General features: G+C 40.4%; 1 protein-coding gene across 4 annotated transcripts in view; it reads left to right on the plus strand.

Moving 5' to 3' along the window:
- Positions 1-15,314, plus strand: part of col11a1a (collagen, type XI, alpha 1a) — a 92,884-nt gene that overhangs the window by 62,848 nt on the left and 14,722 nt on the right. For all 4 annotated transcript variants that reach the window (XM_037973230.1, XM_037973231.1, XM_037973229.1 and 1 more), the window contains 11 exons: positions 1,436-1,525; positions 3,373-3,426; positions 5,378-5,485; positions 5,566-5,673; positions 6,422-6,475; positions 6,606-6,659; positions 7,522-7,629; positions 10,375-10,428; positions 10,511-10,564; positions 11,916-11,969; positions 12,286-12,339. In XM_037973230.1, coding sequence (XP_037829158.1) covers positions 1,436-1,525; positions 3,373-3,426; positions 5,378-5,485; positions 5,566-5,673; positions 6,422-6,475; positions 6,606-6,659; positions 7,522-7,629; positions 10,375-10,428; positions 10,511-10,564; positions 11,916-11,969; positions 12,286-12,339 — 792 coding nt within the window. The remainder of the gene's footprint in view (positions 1-1,435; positions 1,526-3,372; positions 3,427-5,377; positions 5,486-5,565; positions 5,674-6,421; positions 6,476-6,605; positions 6,660-7,521; positions 7,630-10,374; positions 10,429-10,510; positions 10,565-11,915; positions 11,970-12,285; positions 12,340-15,314) is intronic.

Genomic DNA, 15,314 nt, shown 5'->3' on the forward strand with positions numbered 1-15,314 from the left:
CTCCTCGCTCAGACCGGGGCATCAGTATTCCAGGGTTACAAATCCTCAAATACCTCTCAGGCCCAATTGTCTGTGCTTCACCGTGTGGAGATAAAGTCAGCCGGCCAATGAAAGCAGAAAATAAAAAAACAAAACCTTCAGGGTAAAAAAAAGAGGTTTTTATTAAGTCAAATGTCCTTGTTGGAAAAATGTAGTTTACCAAATAAACAGGGAAGAAAACGAGGTTGTGCAAAAGCAGAAGCACTAAAGCACATTTATTACTATTTGGCAATTATTCCCTTGTTTCTGTCGCAGTTTTAGTTTTGCATCTCTTCCTGCAGCTTTGGCTAAAATTCATGCAGGAAAGTGCAGCTCGATCAGGATTAAAGTGCTCTGACAAAATGTGCAAAGAATTTCCTAATAATGAAGCGTTTAAACACTGAACTGTGCCAAAATCCAAATGTTTTTTCACAGAAATAGTTTGCATTGTACCACGTTTGGATGTTTTCTTTCTGTCTGATGCTAGAAAAGCAGAGAACTGAATATTCTGTCAGAAACGATACAAGAACTGAGAGTGAAGGGATGCTTCAGTGCCTTTTTACTGGCACCTTTTATTGCAAGAGTTGGAATTAGAAACATCTCGTCAGTTCAGTTTATTAGTGTCAGGTATGAAATAAAGATGGAGGCGTTTGTTTGAGCCAGTTTCTCTCAGACGGCGATAAATCCTGAATCTCAGATTGTTTTTAGATGATCGCAGAGGTTCTCAGTTTCCTCCTGTGAGTCTCAGAGTCTCGCTTTAATTTAAACTTCGGGAAAGTTTTGCGACCAAATCGTGACTAATTAAAGACAAAAAAAAAAAAAAAAGAAGAAATTGGGATCAAATTAAGACAGTATTGGGACACGCTGCTGCAGATACATTTGCAGGAATGTTGGTACTTATTCCAACGTGTTGTAATTACCAGTTTAAGGTGATTCCAAGTGAAATTTTGAACATTTTGTAGTAAACTTGTGTGAGTGTAAATACTGATGACCTGTTCAAACTGGAGAAACTGATTTTTCTGCTGAGCGCTGAAGGAAATCTGCAGGAAAAAGCTAAAACTGAAGAGTTAGAGCTAAAGGAAGCAGAACCAAGATTCGATGACTAATAAAGCCTAGCTAAAACCTAAAAAGAGCAAAATACTATCTGAGAGCTAAACGTGGAGAAAGGCTGGCTACAACTTCCATGTTTTTTTGTTAAGTGTTAAAGTTAACATTTCATGACTGAGCTGAATGTTTTAGGAAGTAGTCAGGCTGCAAAAAGCGTGCGAAAAAATAAAAAATAAGTAAACATTTTATGTCATTTCTGGTTTTCATCTTCGTTTGACTCAGAGTTTATAAAAATACAACCTTCCTCTGATTTATATTGCTGTAAACTGTAAATGACAACAAAATAACTGAGTTTATTGTGTGCACGTAGGGAGATCCTGGACCCCAGGGCTCCTCCGGTAAAGACGGTCCCCCAGGCCTTCGGGGCTTCCCTGGAGAGCGAGGTCTACCTGGCGCCACGGTAAGCCCCGCAGCCGTTCATCGACAGACCTCCGCCTCGTCTCGAGCCGCTCACTTCATTAGAGGCAGCAGCCCTGGAATTCACTCGCACCAATCAATCGGGGGAAATCCAAAGCGACATCTTACAAATGAACAGACAAGCTTCTGCATCGCTCCGGCGCCGCCGACTCCACGGTCCAAACCGCCGCGACGGATAATGGGCCTTTGTTCCAGAACTCAGGGATTCATTTGTAAAGTCGTTTAACTCAAGGACTTGAGTCGTTTTATTCTTCGGCGGCAGCAGTTTCAGGGGGCGACAAAGGTCTTTGTTTCTGTGGAAATATTTACTAAATAAATTATCAGGTGAGAAATGTTAGCAATTAGTTTGAAGTGTCCGGGAGTGGATGTACTGCGGGGAAACAAAGTGTTCCTCCGTCCTCAAGGTCAGCGATACGCCGCAGGACAGCGGCTCGCCTGATTGTTTTCTCCCGTTGTAATTTACCCCAGCGCGCAGCCGGAGCCTGCAGAAACTCATTACCCACACTGCCATGTGCTGTTTGTGGCTCGCCTGGGAGTTGCACGCACACACAGGCAGACGTGTCAGATCTGTATAAGCAGACAGGAAAGCATACATTTTCCACACAACCCCTGCATGTGCTGAGCTGAAGTCACAAATATGAGTTTGGAAAGTGCAGAAGAAGAAACTTGCAGAAAACGTGCTCTTTTTTAAAAACAGACTAATGTGTGGTTTTCTGCAGGGGAAAATTTCCTGATGACAGCAGCCATGAACTGATGCAGTTTTTGGATAAAATCTGATTCATTAATTTATTTAATGAAGAGTTAAAGCAGAAAACACATAAGTTTGTATATAAAGAATGGCTCTCCTCTTCGTCTTCTGTGTAGCGCCTCTGAAACACAAAACTGGCTCCAACTCAGCTGTGGTAGTAGCTGAGCCTAATCCCTGACACAAACTTTGATCCTGCAAAAACTGCTGGAGTCCAAATATCTCCTGAACAGCTCAGCAGATTTTAATGAAGCTATCAAAGTGTAATTAATTTAATTCAATATGGCCGCTGCAGCTAGTCAACTTTAGCCAACAGCTGAGCTAAAATCTGGTGTGATAGTAGTAATCTGAGCGTTTTTGTTATTTTTTAATGTTATTTTTGGGGCCAAAATGGTTCCACCTGCATCCCTTCTCGTCCGGCATGGAAGATGGCGGGCGATATGCATTCCTTCCTGCCGCTCACCACAGCTGGTGTTTGTTTACAGGTAGCAGATCCATGTTTTTATCGTTTATTATGTAGAAAAAGCTTTTTCTGCTCGCCGCTGAGCGTTAACACATCTGCTGCCTGGCAGGCTGCTCGTTCTGCCTCATTCTTTATTATTATTTAGGTCATTTTGAGTCAGATTTTATAAAAATTAAAACAGCGAGTAGTCCGTTTTTAATAGATAATAAATAAATATATCTATTAACTGATAGAACGTCGTTCCTTCACTCTGTTGGATTGTTTTTTATCACATTTAAAGGCTGAATTATCTCAGTTTCTGCTGCTCCTCTGACCAGAGACACCTTTTTCCTGTCTGGATGAAGTTATTTGTTACGAATGTTGGATTTAAACTTAAACGCTCCAGTCAGGGGGGGAGTTTTCTTTCTGCTGGTGGTCTGCTAGAGTAAAAACATCCGTATCAGTTCATGCAGTGGAGGTGAAAAGTAGAGAAGTCTGGTTTCCAGCAGCGTCTGTTTTTAACCAGGAGGACGCAGCTGCGTCTTGAATGATTCAGATATAAGCTTAAAGATCAGACGTGCCAGCTGATGCAAAGCTGCACAACCTTCAGTAAAGTTCTTGTGTTTTTCTGTCTTTCCTTCAGGGCCCAGCAGGTCTGAAGGGAGGAGAGGGGCCCCAGGGTCCGCCTGGTCCTGTTGTAAGTACCACTGTTAAATCTGTCTGAACAGAAAGAATAAAGTCATTAAACAGGGTTTTATCCATATTACATTATAGTTTCAGGCAATTCTTGGAAACTGAGAGTTTAATTTATTACCTGCAGCTTTTTATCGCCTTGAATCTCATCAGCACCATGTTTTCCTGTAATAATCCCTCACATGTGACGCTGGGTTTATCAAAGAAACAATGTTTGTTTCTGTAAAGCAACTACGGCCTGATCCACAGTAGCTTTGTGCCGTTTTAAAAAGCGATCTGAGGATGAACAGTATTTGCCCCGGCGCCTCTTGGCACACAGAGACTCTGAACCAAAAGAGACGCAGTCAGGAAGACCGGAGTCGGGGAGGGTCTGCAGCTCGTTTCACTCTTTATGTTTTGTTATTATCACTGGAAAAGGTTTTTATTTGTTTCACTGTTTTCAGCTCCTCGATGGCTGTTAACGTTTTTAACGTGAAGCTCGTTTTACCTCGTTATCTCCAGATTAAGACGTGATTATGATGCAGAAATGAGGGCTCCCTGCGTTACAGCCAGTTTCATCATCCAGCGTGACTGCTGAGACACTCGGAGCTGATCGGTGATGGATCTCGTCTCTGATGGAGTTTCTCTGTTGTTTAATCGTGAAGTCGAATGCATTTTTTACTTAAAATGACAAAAACGTGGGAAAGCAAGCTTTTACATCTCAGCAATTAATCATCAATTAAACAAAAAAAAGCCTTGTTTTGAATTTATGAGGTTAATTCCTAAAGTTATTGAGATAAATATTATATTGAGACACAGATAAAGCTAAAACAAGAATAAAGAAACTTTTATTAAACACCTTTTGTCTAATTAATGAAATAACTTGTTATCCCTAATTAGAGACATAAATGACTCATTATCTCAAGATAATAAGAGAAAAAAGTCATAAAATAGATCAATAACTTATTATCTTGAACTATTGAGATGGATAATTTGTTTTGTCTAATTAAGGAAATAAACAAGCTGTTAAAATAAAGAGAGAAATACTTTTGAGAAAAGTGACTTAAATCTTAAAATAGGAGAATAAATAACTTATCTCAACATATTAAGTTAATTAAAATTACCAAAAGTTACTGAGATAATTATTTTATCTGTAGTTATTAAGACAATTAACTTATTTTCTTGAGATAATGAAATAAACAGCTTGTTATCTCGATCATTATGTGCTAAATAACTTCTTATTTCAAGAAAATGACATAAAAAATACATATTTAAGCTCCTTAGGCCGTGAAGAATGTTCTGGGAAAACACATTTATTTTTACTTTCTGTTCAGGACTAAACATTGTCAGATATTTAGGTTAAAAATACAGATATTATTACAATATTATACATATTAGAATCCTCTAACTTTGGAAATCTTACAGACAAAAAAGGGGATTTTGTGCCCATTCAATTTAGGATTTTTTAAATATAGTATCTTCAGTGACGAAAGGTTCATCTAAGTGTTTGTTTTTGTTTGGATTCTGGTGTTTTTTTGTTTTAAGGCTGTATTTCGGTCGGAGTGCACGCAGGACAAAATGGGTGTCACTCGCCAGCATGTTTTATGGATTTCCTGCCTTCCTGCATCTGCAGAACGGCCAGCCAGGTGTTTTTAGTGAAAAATGCATTTCCAGCTCAGAGCGCCGAGTGCAACAGAGACATCAGCCGACGGGCAGCTTCTGCATTTTAAGAGTAGCTGAGGTGCTTTATTAGAACCTGAAAGCCAGCTGTTATTGTGTGTGGCTTCTGCTGTGTTCTCACTTCCTTTTAAAGGGTTTGTTTATGCCGCGGTGCTGCTGAGCGTTGATCCATTAGCGGTCGGACTCAGTTGGGTCTGTCAGGATCTTAATGTTCACTCGGGTCTTATTTACAGACTGAAGATGCACAAAGAGGACTTTTTTTCCCACCGCACGTCTCTGTTGTTTAATGTTTAAAGGGTTCTCCTGGTGAGAGAGGTTCTGCCGGTCCAGCGGGTCCAATTGGCCTGTCTGGTAGACCTGGTCCCCAGGGACCCCCAGGTCCTGCAGGAGAGAAAGGTGCACCTGTGAGTATTTTTCTGTCCTGGGGTTTATTTTTTTCTTATTTATCATTTAAAGGTTCAAACAAAAGTCTTTGTTCTTCCAGGGTGAGAAAGGACCTCAGGGTCCGGCTGGTCGTGACGGGGTCCAGGGTCCTGTGGGTCTGCCTGGGCCGGCTGGACCCCAGGGGCCACCCGGTGAGGACGGTGACAAGGTCAGTCAACCACATGGACCATCTCTTTCCTGAAAGCTAAAGACGAGTCCTCATTTGAGACTTAAAGGGGCAGTTCAGATCTTCTAAAGTAGTAATGTTAGGACCAATCTCACCTGGTTCAGATAACTCTCTGAACAACCTCAGTTTGAAAAAGTTTCCAAACTAACGGCTCATCTGAGACGGAGTTTCCTTTGTACTTCTTGAGATGACAGCAGTCTACTTTGGATTACCAGGCAGCTCCTCTTTCTAGTCTAAATTAAACTCTATTTCTCTAAACTAACCCTATCTACAACATGTTAGATATTAATTGATCAAACCTTCTCCACAGAACCCCACTTCAGCTCCCTTTAACCAAAGTTATGATCAGTTTTATCCCGTTTCCCACTGAAGCCAAATGAATTTAAAAAGAGGAAAAATAAAGCCCGACACATTAGTAACATTTCTTTATCCCTCCATGTATCCACACCAGGAAATGCAGTTCCAGGAGATGCTAAATGATTTCATTTCTTATCACCAGACTCTGTCTGGTTATTATCAGGAGGCCGTGTCCCTGCAGAGGTTTGTCTCCCGTAAACGAGACAGTAAAAATGGACATCTCCGCACCTGAGCATCCATACGGAGCTGTCAGCGTTGGAGTTCCAGAGATTGGCTTTTTGTCCAACCTGAGGGTTGTCAGTGATTTTGCTGACATTCAGTGAAGAAGAAAAATCAATCTGAGACAGTAACAGTGTGTGTTTCTGTTTCCCAGGGAGAGGCTGGAGAGCCCGGCCAGAAAGGAAGTAAGGGCGATAAAGGAGAGCAGGTGGGTTATTTTATATTTAATATTCACACATTAGTTTGCATGGTCCTAGGACAATTTCTGCAAGCAGAAAATTCTTTAATGTTTCTGACTATTTTTGCATAATTTGGTTTGAACATGTTTGTTTGTTTAGGGTCCTCCTGGACCAGCTGGTCTCCAAGGTGTCATCGGTGCCCCAGGTCCTGCTGTAAGTACCCAACCCAGAAGTAAAATACTCTAATGAGATGTTAAAAGACGGACATGCAAGACCGTCCTCACACTGGATGAGGACCTCGCTGCAACGAGACAATCAGCCAGAGCGTGGACGGTCTTCGCAGGGTCCTTACAAGGTCTTCAGGGGGGGGATTAAGAATGTAGTGGACTCCTCTATGCATTGTTTTAAATATGAACAAAGGTTCTGCATTAAGGTGGAGTTAGTTTTCTTAGTTTATGCATGATAGATGCACCAGCAAGGCTTGGACTTGGGGAATTTGAAGCAGGATTAACCTCGCTGGTCTCCTGCCTGGGCTACAACCCCATCAGCGCCATCAGCGCCGTGCTCACGTGACGGGGTCTAATGTGTTGCTGCATCCTGACGCTCTCTGACAGATGTGGCGCAGTGCGTGGTGCGCTCAGATGGTGTACCTGGTAGGTTTATTGTGGGATAGAGCTTGGTGAAGCCACAGGTGAGTGTCTCAGGGACAGCATGGGTGGAGGTGGGTCAGAAAATAATCTGCACCGCCTAGAATACATTTATGCAGCCGTGCAACATAAAAATAGGCTGCAGATCACAGCTGCACGGCTTACTGGTCGTTAAGTTGGAAACTGTGAGACTGCAACAGAAATCTGCCTATTTTCTCTCAGTTTTCTTGCAATTTTGAGTGACCAACTAATCTCCAACAGGTGCAGCCCAGTGAGGCATTGACCTAAGAGTTACTCACATTCAGATGAACTTTTCGGGACCTAAGACGAATCCAGTGGGGTCTAACTGTGCGCCATAAAGTTGTAATATAGTCAAACAGTTCAGGAACATGAACAGGATGAGTAACGATCTTAAACTCGGTTCTCAGGGAGCTGATGGAGAGCCTGGTCCCAGAGGTCAGCAGGGCATGTTCGGACAGAAAGGAGACGAAGGACCCAGAGGTTTCCCTGGACCCCCGGGACCCATTGGTTTGCAGGTTTGTACGATGTCTTAATGTGTTCAGAACAGAAGTTAAGTCTGGAAAGTTTCACTACAACCACCCTGAAAAGACTAAATTAGGCATTTAATCTCTCATTCGGTCCCTGCAGAGAGTTTATTAAACGAGTTCTGTCTTTAGGGTTCATTAAAGCTTCCTGTTTCTGATGCATCCTTGTTAATTTCCCAGAATAAATAATTCAAAATGGGACAAGATGAAGATTAGAACATTTTTCTGCATCAAAGCCGCCATCAGAGCTACTTTTCCTGTAAATGTTTTTGCCCCCCTTTCGATTCCATATATCATCATCTTTTTCTGAAAAGTGTTTTCTCAGACTTCCTTTTTGCAACACCTCGACTGAGTCACCTGTTGGGTGATAACTTTTCTTCCTCTGGATTTGTTGCCACCTGAGAGAGGGAGAAAATTACAGCTGAAATATAACAAACCTCAAAAAAAAAACAATGCTCCAAGAGTCACAATGTCTCCAGAATAAAAATAAAACTTTCCGCAGAGTCTTTCATTGATGGAGAGCAATAATTATAAAAACTATCTTCAACCAAGGATGGTTTTCTGTTGGTTTACATGGAGGAGGCAAGATTTAAAACCTCCAGGGAAGCTGGTTTTGTTTTGGCTTCAGCTTCCTGGTTCTAGTCGGATGTCTAGATATATACAAACTATAGTCTGAATTGTCTTTTTAATGAAGAGAATTTCCATCAACAAAACTAAACGGAGAGTAGTCACTTCCCTACAGTCCCTGACTTCAGATGATGACATAAAGAATCCGAATCAACAGCTCGCCCTCTCAGCTCGGGCCCACCTCCCACACCTTTCTCCGGTGGAAATAAAGACAGACACACAAACTCCTCCTCGCTCAGCTGCCGCTGCGCCTTAATTGGATCTGCAGGGCATGCTACAGTGACCTGCAATGATTACACCTCTCACCTCTGCTCAGAGACAACATCCATCTTGGATTACCACCTCTCCATGCAACGTGCTGCCAAAAAAAAAGTAATAAAAAGTAAAAAAATCAATGCTGCATTTTTCTGTCTGGTATATAACACATCATGTGATTCATATCTCAGGGTATAGTTTAAGGTAATTTAAAAAGCAGATCAGCGTAATGTGGAAAACTCTTCTACAGCGAGCTTTAACGATGTTTTGTTGCACCATGATTGAGATCTAATGACGGAGGACCTTTCCACAGTTGTAGTCAATTTATTTGTAATTATCTGTTTATTAGTAATCAGCTTCTTAAGCCTGAGACTTTAGAAGTTTAGTGCAGTGTTTGGGGTCATTGTCTTGATGAAATTACACAGACTGCTGCTCATCATTCCTTGGCGCTATTGTCTCTCAGCGGGATTGGATTCTATGGACTTTTAATTGGAAGTAATTCACTTCCCATCGCAGCCCCATTAATTATGTTGACTGACCCACTCCAGCAGCCCGTTCTTCATGAAGCACATTTACCGGGCTGCATAATTAGCACCACTCTACCAATTTTAGGATTAAAGAAGACCTTTACGCTGATGATGTTTCTCAGCATGGGAGGATCTGACATTCAGCCAGTCACCAAGAGACAATACTCTAAAAATATTAAAAGATCTAGCTTTTCTTAAATAATGGATATTGCTCTCAACCTTTCACGCCAAAGTGTTAAACTAAGATCATCTGATGGTGAGAAGGGACAAAGTTGTAGCCATTGTGGTCAAACATTGTAAATAACGTTGTGCTTAAGCTCATGTAGTATTACCAAACCTCAGAAGATCTGTTAGTGCTCAGAGTATGTGTTGGGGATGACTCTCAGCTACTCCCACACCAGGTTTTACCTCAGTATTTGTAAATTTAACTAAATTGTAGCCATTTTTGCGTTGGCTAATGTTGATTAGCTGTGGCGGCTATCTTCAATCAAGTTGACTCCAAATGTTAATCAGTTGTAGAGCCAATTATTACTTCCTGTGAGGTTTAAAATATCTTGTCCAATGGTTGGAAGAGATACAGACACAGATGAAAACATCATCGATCATTCACCTTCAGAGAAGGCCAATAAAAAACAGGTTTAAACACCTTAGAAACTGGACACATTGCAGAAACAAAGAGTCTTTCTTTTCTGGTTTTAATAAATGTTGGTGCAAGCCTTTGAGGTGGAAGGAACCTTTCGATGGTCGGTCTTTGTATCCCACGTCGTGCGCTGATTACAAACAGGAGAAGTCACAGAACGTCAACCACAACTTTCTCATCATCAATTACCGGCAGAGGCATCAGACAATACGAGCTGCGGCTGGTTTACCATGCAGTGTGTGACATGGAGGAAACAGAACAGGAGATACTGTAGGTGTGCAGGTTGCAAACTCACTGTGTGTTTACTGTACAAAAAGTTCAGTTTTGCTCAAAAATAAACGAATAATATCTGATTCACTTCATGTTCTAAAAGGACTAAATCGGGCTTTTTAATTTGGTGAACTTAATCTTGACCCTGCGCTGCATGATATTATTTCATATTCCATTGAAGTGATAATTGGGCTGATCAGCAGTAAAAACATGGACTCATTTATCCACGTTCTGCTGCACAGATACATCCAATAATTAGTGTCAGTGTATTCCAGCTGTCAGATAAACTTCCAGCACCATCAGCTGTTGTTAAAGCAAATTGAAATTATTAAAGAAACTGTTGATTATTCATGCAGCAGCTTCTTCTTGTTATTTTTGTGTGCATTAACTTTGTTTGTTTGTGTTGTTCGTCTTCAGGGCCTTCCTGGACCTCCAGGTGAAAAGGGAGAGAACGGTGATGTTGGACCCATGGTAAGAGACACACCTGCTGCTTTGAGTGCATCGAAACAGTTTAGTAAATGATTGTAATAAAAATAAATTTTTTTGTGTGCAGGGTCCTCCTGGTCCCCCTGGTCCCAGAGGTCCCCAGGGTCCGAGCGGCGCTGATGTACGTATGAGCAGAAACTAAATCAGTGATCCATCATTCTCCTGGAAACACGTTGCATGTTTAAACTAAAGTTGTACCATTTGGGGGCAAAAAAAAAGAGGAAATTTTATGACACATCTTAAAAAAGTGGTTCCAGGTCGATGTTTCCCTCTGTGGAGCATCTCCTCTTCTTCTGCCACCAGTCTGTCAACATCTGGACCTGAGGAGAGCAGCTGCCGGAGGTTTTAGAGGGAATGTTGCTCTAATGCACCCCCATACCATCAGAGAGGCAGGCTGACCTCAGAACAGTTCTCCTCTTTGGTCCAGAGGAGACACATCTGTTCACATCTGGCTTCTTCGTTGCCTGATAGAGCTTTAAGCAGCATTTGTGGACGGCACGGTGAACTGTGTTTACAGACAGTGTTCCTGAGCAGAACAGAACCAGAACCTGCCTTGACCTTTGACCTCAGAGATTTCCCCTGATTCTTCAAATCCGCTGATATTATGAACTGTAGATCATAGGATATCATGAGTCTTTCCGATTTCATACCTCTTTACTTTTACAGCCTTTTGTTGCCTCAGTCCCAACTTTTTTTGATGTGTTGCCTTCATTTTCTTCCCCAAAATGGTACAAATTCTTAGTTTCAGTATTTGATTTGTTTACTATATTCCATCCTAAAGAAAATATGGGTTAGTGAAAAATGCAAATCAATGCTTTCTGTTTTTATTTGCATTTTAGACATTTAAACATTTGGATTGTTTTCAGAATGTGGATCGTATTTATTTCACTCTGGATCCGTTTGCAGTTTACTGACTTGCACAGATGAATTGCTGCAGAATGATGCTGATGGAGCTGAGGTCACACATTTTCCTGCACTTCTGCTGGATAGTTGCAAAGTTGGGCAAACAAAAAAACAAAAAAACAGATCATGCAGGGCCTCAAGACTGTGTTACATTCCTTGCAGCTCCCTGTTTGACATCACACCAAGGTTTTAATTTTTAATTAATGTAATTATCATTTTTAATCCTTTAAACACTTGTCAAACGCAGCTCAGTGAGTAGCAACAGTGTTTAAAGCAATTTAATTTGATAATCACTTCTTGTGTTACTTTGTGCAAAACATTTTGACAGCCTTTGTGTCGTTTAAGCCCCCCCCACCCACGGTTCTGTTGCACCGCCAGCCCCCACCCTCCCCAGGCAGGGGAACTAAATGATGTGACTTTCCTTTTAAGCTGCGTACAAGTCAGCGACACAAAGTTAATTACATCTTTAGTGGTTTTACCTCACCGATCTCACACCTCAGGGTCAGGAAGCTCGTCTCCTCACAAGGTAATGGAGGATGATTCATCTTCTTCTTTGTGTCGCACTGCAGGGTCCACAAGGTCCTCCAGGTGGTGTGGGTCCCATGGGATCTGTGGGTGAGAAGGTAAGAGTCAACTTGTCCCCTCAGGTGTTTTTATCTCCTGAATATTCTTTTCATACATGCAGGCTTAAAGCTGAATTATAGCTTTGACACATAAGATAAGATTTATCCAGTTTTTTCCACTCTTGAATCCTTTTTGTTTGCTGTAGCTAATAAAAAAGACCTTTAAGTTTTAAACAAGAAAAAATAAAAACACCCCAGTGTGCATGATATGTAACCTTAATAAGTTTTATTCAAACAGTGACTTTAAGTTTAGAAGCTCTCCATGTGTCAGATCGGAGGTTTATCTGCTCAGACGCTGACATTTATTTAACCACAGGGTGAGCAAGGTGAAGCTGGAAACCCGGGACCACCTGGAGAGCCTGGAACTGGGGTAAGAAAACTTATTTTTGTTGTTGTTTCAAGATGACGTGCAGCAGCATTGTTCTATGTTTGGATGCAAACGCATGTCTGTGCCAAGAGGATCAGGAGTGTGTTTTTCACTTAGCTCTAAGCTTCAGCAGCATGTCTTACATTTGCATCCCTCTGAGGCTGCTTGGGTTTATTTTAGCAGCAACAAGAGAGCTGATACTGTCTGCAACACGTTTATTTGGAGGTTATCCCAGATAGAGCATTATGAATGGCCTCAGGGCAGAACGAAAATCCAGTGTAATAAGAAGCGAGCTGCTGTGTGTCCATCGCAGGGAGAGTAATCGCTCCTCACATTCAGGCTGGTGGATCCTCTCAGCAGGGTTTCTCCTCTGTGCACCGCATGGGCCAAACCGAGACTCTTATCTGAAGACATAAACCACGAGGACAATATGTCCGAAAGAGCAACGTTCTCCAGGAGCAAACTGGCATCAAAACACCAACTTAAGCTCAGTTGAATCTGTTTTTTTGGGTTTTTTCAGATGCTGTATTTTCACAGTTTATTCTGCAGTAGCCATTCGTTGGCAAAAAACACTGATGTCAGACGGAAATAAATGCAAAATTTTTATTTTTTTACTAAAATCCGGCAGTAAATCTGAGGAACCAGATTATCAGTCAGTCAAACTTTATTTATAAATTACCTTTCATACATTAATAAATGATTTACATCCAATAAAACAAACAAATAAACAGCAAAAAGGAGTGAAAGGATTAAACAATGACAGCTATTATATGAAGGAAATGTATTAATGAGGAAACACCAGAGGTATGTATTCAAAATATAAAATAAATAAATCATAAAAACATGAATGGTTAAATCTAAAGGTTTGTAAAAAATAAAAGGAGAGTAAAATAAATAGAGAAATAGACAAAAAAATTGCTATTGTTTCATTTAAAAGTAAATATAAATTAATTAGGACTGAGTAAAATAACGATCTTAAACTTTGATAAATAGATAATTTAAAAGTTCAAATACATCAAAACGTCATTTTTTTTTACTTTTCAGTCAATTTGCAGCTTAAATACTTAGAGTTTTTAGCCTTATTATAAGTTTGGAATTTAATTTTGTATGAAAATAATCTGAGATAAAACCAGACTCTTATTTTGAAGAATTCATGTGACCTTTAGTTTGAAGCTCAAAGATAAAAACTTCTTCCTGTTTGTCGTTCAGGTTTTAAAGACTGGTTTTCTGCAGAGCCTCTTGGTTTTTTTTAAAATTATTTTTAAATTTCTAATCAGATAAGTCGCAATTATTCAAATTCTACGGGACTGATGGGGCGGCCATGATGAGATGTTACAAGAAAGAACCTGATGAAAACCATCTGATGACCCTGAATCTACTCTGTCCTTGGTTGCCATGGTGATTCCCACCGTTTCTGTGACGTAGGAAAAGGAGGCGGAGCTTGCACCCTGTCTTTTTGAACAGGCTGACAGAAACACAAACTGGAAAATGTGCCTCAAACAAATCGCCCTTGTGGAAAAACTAGAAGTCTTATTTTTTTTTTTAAAAAAAGGCTTGAATTATGATTATGAGAGGAGCTTCTGGTTCTGTAAAAAGACCCTTTCCTTCCTGTTTTAAGGATTAAAAAATAAAAGCCCAACTTTCTGTGACCTGTTTAAACTTTAAATGATGTTTCTGCTGTGAAGTCTGAGCTGTGGAGCTCCAAACAGGACTGTTTTTATTTTGTTGTTTTTTTCTCGTTTACGGGGAAATATTTCAGCTTATTTGTCGATGTCGTCAATGCTGGAAAATATATCCTAACCAAAACTCAGAGCTCACTTTTTTTCAGATTGAGCTGCATGTTTTGATGGGTTGTTTTTAAAGCCAACTAAAAACTGTCAGAAACAGAAAAATAAACTTTAATCCTTATCCACCGGCACTCCGAATAAATTAGGATCTGGATGTTTCTAACGATGTATATTGAGTAAAAACAGTAAATAAAATGCATAAATAGCAGCTTAAATATCCCCTTTAGTCATATGATTAATGGGGTTTTAAAGCTATAAAACTAATTAAACAAAATGAGGTCTTTTTGTCTTCCGACGGACAGGAATGTGTATGTCAGTGAGAACGACTCTCCAGACGGTCAGATCTTATTGTGTTGGTTTGAATTAATTACTTCTCTGGGTTATTAACAGTTAAACTTACCATTTAACAGTCCTTTCCATTTTCTTTATCTTTTTGAGTAAACCATTCTACCCCAGATTTAAGTACAGAGTCAGCTTCAGGGGTTTCCTCCTCTTCAGCTACGATAATCTAAAATATAAACTTATATTTTAGGCCTGACAGAATTTCATGACTCTAACCATAAAGTTTCTAGACTCACTTCATTCATAATTCATTCCTTGAGCTGTAAATAGTTGTAAATATCCCCCTTTTTGTAATAAAACTTGAAGCACAGTGTCTGTTATAGAGGATCAAACTGAGATCCTGGATTCAAATGCATAAACCCGGCTAATGCTAATCTCCCGCGGCACGTTGTTATGAAATATTAATCTTTTTATTTATGCACCCAGAATGTTCATTACACAGCTGACTGTCAAAGGTCTGGTGCAGGATTAAAGGACAATCAGGACAATCTCCTACTAAAAACAGATTTACCACCATGAGTCCTGGTGTGTCCAGGGCCGTAAACTTTTAAAAATCCTGAGATCAACCACTTCTTATCCCCCTGCACATCAGTTACAATGAAGACCAAAACTTAATTAAAATAGAAGCATTTATTTAAACCAGTTCTAGTGTGGTCCGGATGCAAAAAAAGTGCTGAAGTGGCCCTTTATTGAGGTTTCAGGAATCAGATGAAGGTTTCACAGATCACACACTTGGTTTTAAATGTTCTGCAATCAGTGCAGAATAATCTGCTCCAGGTTTGAAGTGTTTAGGTGTTGTAGTTTTTTAACTAGAGGAGATTAAAGATGCTGAAGGGAGGGAAAAATTAG

The sequence above is a fragment of the Kryptolebias marmoratus genome, linkage group LG21, assembly GCF_001649575.2.
Source record: "Kryptolebias marmoratus isolate JLee-2015 linkage group LG21, ASM164957v2, whole genome shotgun sequence".
NCBI classification, from domain to species: domain Eukaryota; kingdom Metazoa; phylum Chordata; class Actinopteri; order Cyprinodontiformes; family Rivulidae; genus Kryptolebias; species Kryptolebias marmoratus.